This window comes from Elephas maximus, chromosome 20 (assembly GCF_024166365.1).
Source record: "Elephas maximus indicus isolate mEleMax1 chromosome 20, mEleMax1 primary haplotype, whole genome shotgun sequence".
NCBI lineage: Eukaryota > Metazoa > Chordata > Mammalia > Proboscidea > Elephantidae > Elephas > Elephas maximus.
Window position 1 is genome coordinate 62214839 of NC_064838.1, and position 15525 is coordinate 62230363.

A 15525-nucleotide genomic window follows, 5' to 3' on the forward strand; every position below is an offset into this window, starting at 1 on the left:
AATGGTTTCATCTATCTCAAATAGAGAAGTATAATTGGGAAAAAAGTTCTACGAGCTCTATTTTATTAACAAGACTAATTTCCACTGACATAATTAATACCACAATTGGACCAAGTTGCAGATGGCAAGTAAGTAATGTATCTTGGATATCTGAAGGGATATCAAGTTATTGATAAGAATTTAGTCATTATTATGAGTTAACATATTTGAGAGTTAGAAGATGTTTATCTGTAACTAGAGAAACTTTTCATCTTCTTTAACTGTCTACTTTTATGGAACTAGTGAGACTGCTCCCACAGTACTGTATTAAAAATCCTATTTTCTTGGCTCCCTCCCCCCTCCCCAGGTATGCATTTGAATTCTGCTTTTCTGTAAACCCCACTGCACCTGCCCTGCACGGTATGACTAAGACTGTTGCTGACGTAATTTGTATGAACTCCCTACTTGTAAACCCCTTTAAAAGTAACTGGCCTGCCCGCCCTCGGTGAGCAGTCTTGGCAGCAACAGCTTCGAACGACTCCATTTTCCTCATACAATGAAATAAAGGTGACTTTCTTGTTCTCCCACCTCGATCTCTTGTTTACTGGCCAATACAAGTTATGCTGAGTAAGAACCTGGGGTTTCCATCTGGTAACACTAGTATTAGAAAGTTGGTACTTAAAATTTTTAAATCACTTTTTTTCCCTAAGTTATGCTGAAAAGGAGAACATTAGTAAAGTCTAAGTTTGTAAAAACAAATAAACTAAGTTATAAACAAGTAAAACCAAAATGACAAATTTTAATGCCATCTCTTTTAAATCTACTAAAATACATAGGGTTGTTATGAGTTAGAACCAAGTCAATGGCACCTAACAACAACAAAATATTTTGTAACACGCTTTGAAAAATATTACTCTGTACCTTCAAAAGGGGTAATATCCAGTATGTCTTCTTACTATTTAATAAACAAGTTAAAATCCAAAGAACCGTATCATAAAGTTGCTACCTTTAAGAAGACAAAGAAAAATAATTTGACTAAGGTTTTAAAAAATGAAGAATCTAACAATACTGAGATTAGTGAACTAAAATATTTTCATCAGAATATTTTATAAAATTGATGTACTGCTGGGAAGATATGCAATCAGTTAAGCCATCTGCCTGCTACTAAGCTGAACTGTTCACCAGCTCCACGTGAAGTACAGGTGAGAAGGTTTACATGAATTAAAAAAAAAGAAAAAAACTCTCAGGAAGTAAAAGGAACTCCAAAAGCACAAGTTTAATTTACTAAGTATTTTTTAAAAGTATTCCAACCCTACTCAGAAATAACACAAGAGATCCAAGTAGTTTAAAATCCAAGGCCTTTAATTGTTTTCAGTAATGACCATAAATGCCTTCACAAAACCTCTTTTACACTGTAAAAAGAAGGCACTAGGCATTACATGACGCCCTTAAAGCAGTGATTCCTTCTGATGCTGGTGGAGATAAACATTAAATGGCAGGGTTTAGACATTAACAAAGTCCTCTTAAAAAAAAAAAAAAAAAAACTCTGAAAATCACACACAAAAAATTAAGTTACCCAGTCAGTCTTTCTCAGGTTTCCAAAGCAATTTTGTTATTTTTACAAGTACGTAATTTGAAATTAAGAGATAAACCTGGTAGGTATGATATGGTTTCCAACATGTGTTAAGTTTCAGTGAAATGCAGAACGTATAAAGACAGCGTTGTCATGCTCACCGGCATCTTTTCCTACTCTTCAACTGTGCAAAATGCATTTGAAATGATACATCCTATAGTGGTATAATTTAAAAGATCCTTGGTATGACATTAACAACTTTCAAATTCTGGTCACAGACTGTATATAAATTGTAAGATTATTAAAATACACCTTTTTAAAAAATAATAAGATGACTGTTTATACCTAAATAAGGTTTCCCAGAAAGATATGAAATATTTTCCCATATAAAAGCAGTTGTCCGCTTTCTGTAAGGACAACTGTTATCTCACGAAATGACTCATATGATCGAAGGCAGATGATTTTTTCAAATGCCATTTTCTCTCTCTGACTTTGAGGTATGCGTGAAGAGACTGTATCCATGTGAAAAGGACACATTTGGGTATTTAGACCACAGTTACAAGGAAATAAATGGAGGCTTTCTTGGGTCAGGAGTCCTTATGAGTTACACCAACAAACAAGAGACAGCTTCTGAAGCCATTTCTTTTACAAATAACTACAACTAAATTTGGTTACTTAGAGGATAATTCAAGACATAGCTATTTACATACATGCTATGTCACGTGTGCCTATTTTAAACAGTGGCTTCTGTAGGACACTCCTATTCAAACACAAACGAAGCAATCTTACCCTACCAAGCCACATTCTTCTATTTTTGGCAAGGTAGTACAGTTTAAACAACATAAAAATAAAAACAACAAACAAACAACAACAAAAATTGGCTGTAACAGTGATTCAGGCAAAGATCCCATGTCAAACGAAAGCAGAAGTGTTCTGAGAAACACTGGGGGGGAGAAAACCCTGCCAAGCACATAATGCCACTGAAAAATCAACCATACAGTCACTCAAATGACTATCACATAAAATGACTTACAAATGCATTTAAAATAGGAATAGTTCAGTTTAAAAAATAGATGATTATATCGAGTTTTATAATTAGAGTATCTTTGAAAAAAATCCAAGCTAATTAAGCTAAACAGGCCCAATTAGTAAAAGTTAAGAGGATATTAACTATTCCTCCCTAATCCATAATTAATACTAATATATTCTTGCCTTTGGAGAAATTGATGATTAAATTTTGAAAATGCTAATGAAAATAATGAATTTAAAACCTTATACATGGCAATGAAAAAAAGCCTACTGATAAACACACTGGGAGGCAAGAAACACGTTTTTAAGCACTGGTTACTCGGTAAAATGCCTTACAAAACTACGTATCATAACCAAGATATGAGAAGAGCTTCAAGACTGGCAGCTGGGCTTTGTGAAACGAGTCAGACAACGGAAGGCACTACATATGCGTCCATTACTTCTAGCTCTAGCTGAACAGTTCATCATGTCCTCCTTCTGAAGAAGATGGGCAGTGTGAATGTTATTTTTATATCCCCCTGAGTTTTAACATGATTGGGCAAAGCAGCGCCAGTTTAAAAAAATACCTGCAATGCCAGCACTGCAGTTTGGAATCACTGACACTGATGGCCCCACAGGTCTCTCATAAGAGCACTTCAGAACATTATTAAAAATATAGAAATGCCTTTCGGTGTTTCAGTATTAAAGTGGAACCACCAGAGACCCATTTTAAAAAATAATGCACTAAAAAGGTCTGTTTATACAGTACAGTCTTTCCACCCTGTAGCTAGCACTCACGGCTCATGTCCACTTCTTTGCCATTGAGACATCTCTTTTGTGCGTCTGGTTGAAATGTCAGTATGCTTCATGACGTGCAATCTTTTTTGGCTGGAAAATCTTGGCAAATCTCATGTCATGCCCGTTTTGAGCAGAATGCCTTGTAGGTCCTCTGGCAATGCTAAGATAATTGCATCTATGTGTGTCCGTAACTTTTCCATAGTGTCAGGTTTCACAGGTAAGCGCTCTCGATCAGCTTGCACCTACAAAAGGAACATTTAGTAGCATTTAAACTATCTTCTGAATTTATTCTAATACATTATAGTCTCTAGATAAATACTTTTAATGGTCTAATGATTTGGAAACTTTCAGACTTTACTTAGAACACAAGTTACAAAAACTGTAGGAAAAAAAAGCAAGGAATATGCTATCTACATAATACATTACTGGGTTCAATAAAAAGCTTCTATGCAAACTGACAGATAACGTCCAGGCATGCTGTGTGGTAGTAAATATAAGCGACAGTGTTTCTGTAGAGCTCACTAGACTCTGTGTGAATAACTTCAGGATACACGGCATCATTTACAATCTGCTTGAGCAACCAGGTATTTTTAGCCATTTGTACTCAATATGATCTATCAATTGATCAATCTCAAGTCTTCTCATTGAAAAAATGACTTCTGAGGTACATCATGGATTGACAGCTGAAATGAAAGGAAAATATCTTCAGAGAAAAGTCAATTTAGTTTTATCTGCTTTGACTACATACCAACTTATTTTTCAGCTTCAATACAAGGTCTACTGTTTCTACTTCTGTGTGTTTCTGGATCCAGAGAAGTAAGTCCTAGAATAACAAATAATTCCAATTATCAGTATTCACCCAAAATAATATTCAAGTGGCTCTATTTCAATACGGTAGGCTTCTGGGAAGGAAGGACAGGGTATTTTAAACCAGATCGCTATGAGTCAGAATCTACTCAACAGCAACGGGTTTGGCTTGGTTTTTTATAGCATTGGAGTACAAGGATAACTGTGTACATAATATCCTAATAACTGTTAGATGCATAACTTTCAACATTAGCCAGAACAATTGTCTAATATTTAGAAGTACAAGAATATTATTTTCTGAAGCTCCCCATTCAGGTCAATCAAGAAAAAGCAAAACTGCAATTTCAAGTGCAAAAGCATGCCCCTCCCCTAAACCAAGTAGTAAGGATCATTAGCTAACAAACTGTGAACATGAGTTTTCCATCTTCAAACAAGCTCCACCTGGGCTCCCTTGTGGTGGTTTTCATCATACTCCTCTCAAAACCAGTCACTGGGGGTTTATGATTAGAAAGTTAACCATGGAGATAGCTCACCTCAATATTTCAAGCTAAATACAAATGAAAATAAGGCTACACTTTGTATCTTCACAGATAGTTTAATTTAAAATAGTCCGGTGTAAGTTATGGAAGATGAAGAAGTCAGTTCAGACATATGAAGAATTGTTAATACCAACTAACTAAGGAATACTGGAAAGGAACTCAGGACCTGGAGTTAGACAGCTTGGATTTGAATCCTGGCTCCACCCAGTGGTATACTGGCGAATATTTAACAAACAGCTCTCCAGAAAAAGTCCCTGGTTTGCAGCATTTGCCAATTTCTGTGGAGTACATAGCCGAGTCCAAGCTACCAACCTGAGGTCACTGAAAGCAGGGACACACACAATCAGCACTTGTGAGGGGCTGCACCCGCTGCTGGCTCCACTACTAGCAGTGATATGGACTAGGGCCAGTCGTTTCCCTTCTCTAAGCCTCAGGTGTCCTGTGACACAGATCATAAACCTACCCTCAGTGACTTGCTGTGAATATGAAAAGAGATAATCCATATAAAGTCCCTGGCACATAGTACATGACATAGAAAAATAAGCATTAATAGTATTTATAAAGAAGGAGTTAAAAGTGTAGTCTTCCAACCTCGAAGGATAACTGTATCTTTATTTTCAAAAGTTGTTAATTGTCACACAAACATGCTGTTTTCTAACCTCTTCACAAAGGGCTTCTAGGTGGAGTGCCTCCAATTTCTGGGTCATTTCCTTCCGCCGGCTCCTGAACCAGCCATCAAAATTAGGAGATTTTAAAAAATGCCTATAAAAATAAGTTTTAAAAAAGCAAAGTCTGATTATGACTTTTTTTTTTTTTTTAAATAAAGCTCTGTATATGGGTGAAAATGAGAAAACAACAACAACAACAAAAAAAAACTGACTAACCGGTAAAGTCCAATCCAATCGCCTTTTATTCTAGAGGTCAGCTGAGGTCCTGTTTTCTCGAGCGTTTTCATAAATTCTTCCGGAAGGAACTGTCTTAATTGGGGTGGACTCTACGAAACAGGACATACTATATTTTAAAGATTAGAAATGGATATATTCACAGGAGTTAATTACTGTTAAAGAATTCAAAGAGGAATTTATATGAATATATTCATACCTTCCATGGAGAAATACTTTTCTGCAAAGGCATCAAGCTTGCCACATATCGTTCCTAGAAAAAAGGTTAATCAAAGTTAGGTGCTCTTACCCAGGTAGTCTTCAAAAACATTTAAACAGACCTATTTAAAAGAAATGGGGTTCCCAGTTTTTTACCACATGCTCTTTTAACAGACAACAACCACCTTACCACTCCCCACACTAAATAGAGCTAAATTTAGATACAACTGGAGACTGAGATTTTCAATAAAAATTTAAATAAATCTTGGAATATTATTTGGCTATAAAGAAAATGAAATTCTGACACACCTTACAACATGGAAGACTCTTGAAAACATTATGCTGAGTGAAATAAGCCAGACACCAAAGGACAAATATTGTACGATCCCACTTATATGAAAAACCTAGAATAGGTCAATGTGCATAAACCAGTGGTTACAAGGAGTGGGTGGGAAAGGAAGTGGGGAGTTACACTAAGGGAGAGCTGAGTTTCTGTGTGGGGCGATATAAACTTGTGGGTGGGAGGGGGAGGGGGAGTTATGCTAAGGGAGACTGGAGTTTCTGTTTGGGGCGATATAACCTTTTGGAAATAGGTAGTAGTACTGGTATAACAACTTGGAGAATGTAATTAATGAGTGGTGCACTTAAAAATGTTAAAAATGGCAAGCTTTTTGTTATATGTATTTCACCACAAAAAATTTTTTAAAATCTTGGATAATCAAGGAACTACATATTTCTAATGATAGTAATTAACCTTACTACGTGCCAGAAAATGTGCTCAACATTTTACATGCATAATCTTTTTTAATCCTTGCAACCATCCTATGTGGCAGGCATTACTGGGAAACTGAGGCCTCAAAAGGCTAAGTTACTTGCCCAAGGTTACACCTGGACTTGAACTCAGATCTACTTGATTTCAGTCCATGCTATTAAGCACTATATTTGTTTATTGACTTAAACAGAAATTTAAATGGAACAAACTAAATAGACATCCCAGAAAGAATATTTCTTCCTAGAACATAACAGCGAAGATCTCCAGGTTGTCCCCGTGTATATAATGTTCATAAATCATTGCTGTTTTTGTTTTGTGTGCCGTCGAGTTGACTCCAACTCATAGTGACTCTGTATGACAGGGAAGAACTGCCCATATGGTTTCCTAGGCTGTAGTCTTTACAGAGCAGGGAAAGTACATTTTACAGATAAGAAAACTGAAGGTCAGAAAGAGGAAATGACTTACCAAAGTCACAGGGTTAGTACCCGAATGAAGAATCCAGGTCTCCTGCAAATGGCTCTATTTTTAATCACTAAACCCACAAGCAGGCAAAACACACAACTTGAGATAAAGTTTCGGTGGACGGGATACACATTTATACACCCTTCTACAAATCATTAAATTTGGCAAATCTACATTTGTTAACTTACTAATGGAATGATGAAGCTTTGTGTCAGTTCCAAAAAATAGCGTCGGAGAATGACACTTTGAGCCTCAGAAGGACGTTTCTGTTGTACACCCTTAAAAGAAGGAACAATGACAAGCTATATTCTTGTGACAGGGATATGAAACAATGGATAATTATAGAAGCTCAAATGATAGATAAGTATACATTTACACTTGACATAAAAAAAACAAAGTAGAACTTCATCTTTTTTTTTTTTTTAACATTTCACTGTGCTTTAGGTGAAAGTTTACATAGTACATTAATTTTCCAATCAATGATTCTTACACAAGTTGTTTCCTGACCTTGGTTGCAATCCCCTCAATGTGTTAACTCTCTCCTAATTTCCTCCCTGGGTTCCCCATTCCCATCAGTCAGGCTTCCCTTCCCTCTGTCTTCTCATCTTTGGTTTTGGGCAAATGTTGCCCTTTTGGTCTCCTATAGTCGACTGTTCTAAGGAGTACATTCCTTACAGGTATCATTGTTTATTTTATAGCCCTGTCTATTACTTGGCTGAAAGGTGGCCTCCGGGAGTGTCTACAGTTTCAAGTTGGAAGGTGGTCTTAAGGCAATAGTCTCGGGGGTTCCTCTAAGTCTCTTTCAGATCAGTAAGTCTGGTTTGTTTTTTTTTTTTTTAATTTAGTTTTACATTTTTTACTCATTCTAACTGTGATCCTGGTCAGAGTGGTTGGTAGTGGTAGCCAGGCAACTTCTAGCTCTTCTGGTCTCAGGTTAGAGAAGGCTGTGGTTCATGTGGGGCATTAGTCTTTTGGACCAATTTGTCCCTTGAATCTTCAGTTTTCTTCATTCTCCTTTGCTCCAGGCAGGAAAAGACCAATAGTTGCTTCTTAGATGGCCATTTGAAAGCTTTTAAAACCCCAGATGCTACTCACTAGGCTAGGATGTAGAACTTAATCCTTATGACCTGTGTTTTGCCAATTGACCTAGATGTCCTCTGAGACTATAGTCCATAGCTTTCATGTCCTGTAGTTCAGTCCCGATGTCTAACTAGTTTCTATAGGCACAACTTTAAGATAAAGTTCATTATGCAGTATCCCATGAAAAGAATCCTTAGAGCAAAACCTGAATCTCTAAATTAGTCAACTTCATTCATCCCATATTTACACATATCAGTCCACAATGAAGATTATATTTTATATTTGCTGTATTAAGACTATTTACAGCTTTCCGAACATGCTGACTATTCCCCTAGCCCCTCCTCATGGCAGTCTATGGCTTTTCACTGTAACTGCCAAGTTTCTAGGAAGATTGGCACTGGTTTGTAGCTAAAGCCCCTTATTTCTATCCCACAATTGCTGCTACTTTAGTCTCCTGATTTGTACCAAGCTTTGGTTCAAAACAGAAATAATACTTCACATTACTATCTACAGACATACTGTTCAACCGGACATTGCATACCTGAACAAGGAAATTTAAATTAATACTATGAACAAGTAATTACCTTCTGTAACTGTTTTATAATCTCTTCATCTCTGTTTAGATATGGCTTATAAGAAGTATAAACTCCTAGGAAGTGAAAAGAAGAAAATAAGATAAACAGAAAAACCTAAATAGCCATACAAGTATATATTTAAAAATTAATAAAAGCCAATACCCGGTTTAGAATCCAGAGTCTTTAGGTTTTTCAATTTTTTCACTTTGACCTGTTTAGGAATTTCACCTGAAGGAAATATAAAGATTCTTACAGTTATTTTAATTATATATAACACAAAACTGAAATTTTATGACTATGTACTTCATTACTTAACCAGGGTTGTTATTTACAGCTGAAGCATTCTTTTAAACATCAATTAACATTTAAGACTTCATTTCTTAAAACCGGATAAAGGGAGCATTAGATTACTACAGCAGCAGAGAAACAATTCATGCAAATTATATAAAATAAATAGGATACTTGATCTTTCATTTACATTTACCATTTAATTTTTTCCCCTTTTCTCAAAGTGTAGTTTAAGATCTATATGCCAAATACGTGTCAGATATGAATAATATACTCTTTACAAGTAAATGGAACAGAAAGCAATTCCTAAGTGAGTATAAAGATGCAGTCCCCAAACTCTGCTTCTGAACGCAGACACAGACACAACCACCAGGTGGCGATGGTGTGTGCCAAAAGCACAGGCCTCAGCCACAAACCAGGGCCCCTGAAGGACAGGCTGCATCTGCAGTGGCCCTGGTCTTCAGCTCAAGAGAAGCCAAACCTCAGCAACCTTTATTTATGATGGGCAGAAAAATGCTTCAAGATGAACACTTGAAAATGTCACAGACACATTAAATTCAACAGAATTTCTTTTTCTCTCCCTTCCTGGCCCTTTTTCTTTTTGCATAAGAGGACTAAGAGAGCCTAAGAACTGAAAGGCAATCAGAGATCACCTAATTCAACCTTCTAAGTTTACAAAATACCTTTATTTAAATCATCACACAGATCTAACTGCTGTTTTGTGAGGGCGGGGTTATAGGATCAGGGAGCATTTTTACTGGCAATTTTATATACTTTGGTATTGTTAAAAAATTTTAAGAGCAGGCACCACAGTAAACAGATATTTTTTTATAAACTTTTAATTTTGAAGTCTTATCACCAGTATTTTTTCCTTTATCCATACCTGATTACACTGCAACTTTGGCAAAGACGTAACTGCTTTAATTAGACTCTATTTTTACAGAAGTTGAATTCTAAATTAATGATGCATGGTAGGTATATGGAGCCCTGGTGGCACAGTGGTTAAAAGCTTGGCTGCTAACCAAAGGGTCAGCAGTTCAAATCCACCAGCCATTCCTTGGAAACCCTATGGGGCAGTTCTACTCTGTCCTATAGGGTCACTATGAGTTGGAATCCAATCGACTTGATGGCAACAGGGTAAGAGAAATAAAAATTTATTCATGGGAAAAAGAGGTAAAAGAGTTAAACTCTGAAGAATGAACAACATGTTGCCTAAAGAGTTGGAGATAATGCTGGAATAGTTAACAGCCACCATTTACTGAATACTTACTCTATGCCCGTCTGGTCTGTGCACACTACATAAATTATCACATCTAATTTTCACCACAGAAGTATGTTTTCTCATTCCCATCTCACAGATGAAGGAACGAAGGCACGGACGGAACACTGTATTCACCTGGTGTACATCGGTACCAACTGTTGACCGTTGTTATTCACTCTGACTGGTCAAAGTCAGCTCAGACATGGTGTTAGCTCTAGTGGCTCTAACTAGACACAGAGGAGTGACTTGTCCTAGGACACCCGGATAACACGGGGGAGGGGGCGGGGGCCGGATATGAAATAGGGCAGTTGAACTCCAAAGTCATCATTCTTTTTTTTTTAATTTGTTATTTTTTGTTAAGAATAATACACAGCAAAACATACACCAATTCAAGTTTCTACGTACAATTCCATGACACTGACTACATTCTCACCCTCCTTTTCTGAGTTGCTCCTCCCCCATTAACATAAACTCACTGCCCCGCTAAGGTTCCTACCTAATCATGAGTTGAGAGTATAACTCTTAGCCAGCACACTATAAGGGTAAGAATGGAGGGTATGCTGAGAGGGGCAAAAAATGAAACCAGAGAAGTATTCAGGGGTCAGAGTAAGAGGAACTACAAAGGTGTCTGCCATATAAGGCAACTGAGAGGCTGAAAGCAATGGGGGGAAGGGAGCCCTGGGAGCATCAGATGAGGAGAGTAAGATAACATTATCAAATCTGCATTTTAACACAATCACTCTGGTGGCCCAAAGAAGGCTGAGGTGTAAGAGAGAAAAGACTAGAAGATGAAATGCATGCATTGTAGAGTACTGCTGTGAGGTAGCAACAGAACCTCAAACAAGGCACGTGCAGCAGGCAAAGAGAAGAGAGGGAGCTACTGAGCTCTGCTGAGGAGACAAAGTCTCAACAGGCTTTGGGGACAGAGTAGGTGAAAGAAGGAAAGAGTCCAGAAACACTCAGGTTTCTGTAATGTTTCTGAATCACAACCCCACAGTTTTACTTTGTCAATTTATCCTATCTATTCCAATATACTGGAAACCCTGGTAGTATAGTGGTTAAGTGCTACAGCTGCTAACCAAAAGGTTGGCAGTTCAAATCCACCAGGCGCTCCTTGGAAACCCTATGGGGCAGTTCTAGTCTGTCCTATAGGGTCGCTATGAGTCAGAATTGACTAGACGGCAGTGAGTTTGGTCTTTTTGGTTTATTCCAATATACTAATTCTTTTGAGAATGCCTCTCATCTTATTTGTGGTTCTGCTTTCCAGAGCTGGGGTGGCCGATCATCGGAGAATCTGTAAAGCTTTTTCCCCTTATTAAAATGTACTACTAATACATATTTAACTATACAGATAACTAAACTCAAGTTGTACATTTGCTTCTGATGCCAAGAAACCAAAGAACGTCAACTGTCAAAACCACAATGGTTTGAATAATTCTAAGTATTTATGTGTTTATTTTGCTCCTTCCTACTCCAAGTCAAAAAAGAACTTGTAACTCTTCTACCAACAAATGCTGTTTATCAACATACTACTTCCTGAAGCTCACTGTGCGAAAGGAAATGAATATCAGGGAAGAGCGTAATTCAACAGTGGGGTTCATACATTCTTTATATGCAATAAGTACGTGGCCTTAATGAAGACAGACTGTTGTTGTTGTTACAGCCGTCAAGTTGGTTCCGACCCATAGCCACCCTATAGGACAGGGCACAACTGCCCCATAGGGTTTCCAAGAAGCGTCTGGTGGATTTGAACTGCCAACCTACTGGTTAGCAGCCGAGCTCTTAATCACTACGCCACCAGGGTTCCGTGAAGATATATAGTGACTCATCTCTTTTTTCAAAGGAAAAAGACAAGAACAACTTGTACAGCAATCTTCATCCACACAGCCCCTCTGATTCAGTGGTCCTCATCAGGTCTAAGACCCACAGTGACCGCCAGTCCTAACCCACCGCCATCGAGCCTAATTCCAACTCATGGTGACCCTACAGGACAGAATACAACTGCCCCATAGGGTTTCCATGGCTGTAAATCTTTACGGATGCAGACTGTAGCTGGTGGGTTCAAACTGTCAACCTTTCAGTTAGCAACCCAGCACTTTAACCACTGTGTCATGTCCAGCACTAGCTATCTCAATTCTTTTCTGAAACATGTAATGCATATCAAGAAAATCAGAAAGATATATATCTATTACAAAAAAGTAAAATGGATGTCAGATAGCTCTGGAAAAAGAACAGGAATGCCAGAAAACAAACTCGAGTCCTGTAACTATAGAGATTTAATTAAAAAACCACTTACTCAGTGTCTGTTATATACATGGCACACGAGAGAGAGGTCCAACATTACGAATTAAGAGCTATCGTGAATGTACCTATGCATATTTACTAAAGAGTCTTCTAAACCTAGGCCAAGTATTTTACCTTTCGTGTCCTGAAATCACTATACACAATTTCTAGTCAGGAATTATCAGTTCATAATTTGATCTAATATACACAGGTGAAATTATGTTCTCTTTGAGGAGTACTAAGTACCCATTAGCCTAATATTGCATTTCTCAGTTTAACAGGACTTGGCTGAAATAAAACTAGGTCCAATCTAGAAAAAGTAAGCCTTTTCTGTCATGAGAAATCACCCTTTCTCTACGGGGTTAAAACTGAATGTTCTTAGGAAAGCAATGCATTTCTGGGCCCAGCAGGGCAAAAGCCCAGTTTTGCTGGGCCTTCCCTGAAGAACCCATAGAAGATGTTTTTCCACAGTTTTACTGACCCTCTCAGACTATCTTGAAACTTCAAAGCCAGGGTCCTAGGCAGGGCTGCTGTGGTTCACGACTTGGGCAGCATATGCAGTGACCCTGGTCTTCAGCTCAATGGGCAGAAAAACACCCCATGTTACATAGCAAAGACTCGTAAGTTAAAAGGTAAGTGGGGAAAGTATCATAAGTATACGAAATTTAACACGATTTTGTACCTCTGTTAAGAAGTCTACTCACGTAAGACTTACCCACCTCAGGAACAGTTATTACAGGTCTAACCCAAAATCCGCCAGGCGCTCCTTGGAAACTCTGTGGGGCAATTCTACTCTGTCCTATAGGGTTGCTATGAGTCGGAATCGACTCGACGGCACTGGATAACCCAAAATCACTGAAATACCCCTAGTGCCCTTGTATACAACATGCTAACCACTCTACTATCTGAACAAATGACCAAAGCAAGGAAAATGACATTCTTTAGAACCACTCTTCACTGACCAGAATATACTTAAGGGTCTCTAAAGCATAATGCTTCCATATGACACCATCTAGCCTGCAGAAAGAGTGACACCAAATGAAATGGTCCAAATAAAATGGTGAGAGAAATAAGAGAACACGACACTTCTCCTCTAAGCTGCTTAAAAAAGAGTGTAATTAATATTCTTTATATGCCTTCATTCTCATTCTGAAAAATAAACTTAAGAGTTGCCCCCTATCATCCCTTGGTCCTACTTTTAAATGATAACTTCACCTGCCTGAAGAAGATTCTCCGGGCAACAAGAGTATTAACTAACTAAGACATCACAAGAAAAGAAACTACAGGCCAATACCCTTCATGAATACAGATGTAAAAATGCTCAACAAAATATTAGCAAACCAAATCTAGCAACATAAAGAAGGATCACACACTGTTACAGACTGAATTGTGTCCCCCCAAAATACGTGCTGTAAATCCTAACCTCTATGCCTGTGGTTATAATCCCATTTGGGAAGGGCCGTCTTGGTTATGTTAATGAGGTAGAATTAATGTAGGGTGTGTCTAGAGTCAATCTCTTACAAGATATAAAATGAGCAGATTAAACAAGGAGAGATCGGGGAAGACTTGATATCCAGCACATGGAGGTCTCCAAGAAACCAGGAAACAGAATCTGAACAGGCAAGGACCTTCCCCAAGAGGTGAAAGACAGAGAAAGCCTTCCCCTTGAGCTGGAGCCCTGAATTCTGACTCCTAGCCTCCTAAACTGTGAGGAAAAAAATTTGTTTCTCAAAGCCACCCACTCGTGGTATTTCTGTTATAGCAGCACTAGATGACTAAAACAATTGGATACCAAGAAGTAGGGGTGCTGCTCTAATGAATACCTACAATGTGGAAGTGGTTTTGGAATTGGGTAATGGGTGGGGGCTGGAAAAGTTTTAAAGTGTCTAACAGTAAAGGCCTAGATTGCCTTAAAGAGACTGTTTGTACAATTGTGGACATCAAAGGCAATTCTGTGAGGGCTCAGAAGGAAGTGAGGAGAGCTATACAGAAAGTCTCTATTGTCTTAGAGAATACATACGGTGCCAGCAACAAAATGTTGCTAGAAATGTGGGCATTAAATGTGCTTCTGGTGAAGCTTTAAAAGAAAATGATGAACACGTGATTGGACAATGGAGAAAGGGTGATGCTTTTTATGCAGTGACAAAAAACTTGTCTAAATTATGTTCAAATGTTTGGTGGAAGGTAGAATTTTTAAGTGATGAACTTGGATATCGGGATGAGATTTTTAAACAAGATTTTAAAGAGGTTGTGTAATTTCTCCTTGCCACACATAGTAAAATGTGAAAGAGATGGATTCAAAAATGAACTGTGCAAAATAAAAACAGGACTTAAAGACCTGGAAAATTCCACTGTATAAACTAAGGACATGGGTCCTAGAATGTTCACCAAGGACACGGCTACTCAATCTTTTGTTAAAGAGATTAAGCCTGTGATTAATGGATCTAACCAACTACCACAGCAGAAAACCCATCAGCTTAGACTGAAAGAAAAAGAACGTTGTCTACCTCTTGAATTCTACAGGCCAGGAACAGGATAAAAGAGCAACATCTGCTGTCCCCAAGAAAAGGACCATCCCTGCAGGAGCTCAGAGATCAGCAGAACTGTCGGAAGGTGCAAGGGCCTTATTAGTTTCAAAGGGTGGGGCCATGGTCTCCTGGATGTCATAGGGTGGGGCCACAGCCTCCCAGGTTCCAGAGTGTGGTACTGCCATTAAGGTGCGCCAGGGGGTGGGGCCTCCACCCAAAGCCGAGGGGGTAGGGCTGCCATGCCCACGGGACAGAAGAAGAGGGCCTGCCAGGGCTGGGGGGTGGGATTGCCTCTCAGATGGACTAGGAGAATGGGGCCACCTAAAGCCAAGGGAACAGAGTTGCCATCCAGAGGGCCTGGAAGGTAGAGCTGAAGCTTAGGGCTGAGGGGCCTCCACCCTCCAGACTATGTGGTCAACACCCAGAGTCTGGAGGGTGGGGCCACTGCCCAGATGGCCTCAGAGAAAACAGG

The 15525-nt window shown here is 38.6% G+C and overlaps 1 protein-coding gene across 1 annotated transcript in view; it reads right to left on the reverse strand.

Moving 5' to 3' along the window:
- Window positions 1-1320: 1320 nt before the first annotated feature.
- The window catches only part of DENND6A (DENN domain containing 6A), a 72081-nt gene continuing 57876 nt past the window's right edge, over window positions 1321-15525 (reverse strand). The window contains exons 13-20 of the mRNA XM_049861979.1: window positions 8856-8921; window positions 8703-8767; window positions 7227-7316; window positions 5806-5859; window positions 5589-5698; window positions 5364-5466; window positions 4107-4181; window positions 1321-3600 (exon numbers count right to left, since the gene is read on the reverse strand). Of these exons, the coding sequence (XP_049717936.1) occupies window positions 3469-3600; window positions 4107-4181; window positions 5364-5466; window positions 5589-5698; window positions 5806-5859; window positions 7227-7316; window positions 8703-8767; window positions 8856-8921 (695 nt within the window). The 3' untranslated portion in view covers window positions 1321-3468. The remainder of the gene's footprint in view (window positions 3601-4106; window positions 4182-5363; window positions 5467-5588; window positions 5699-5805; window positions 5860-7226; window positions 7317-8702; window positions 8768-8855; window positions 8922-15525) is intronic.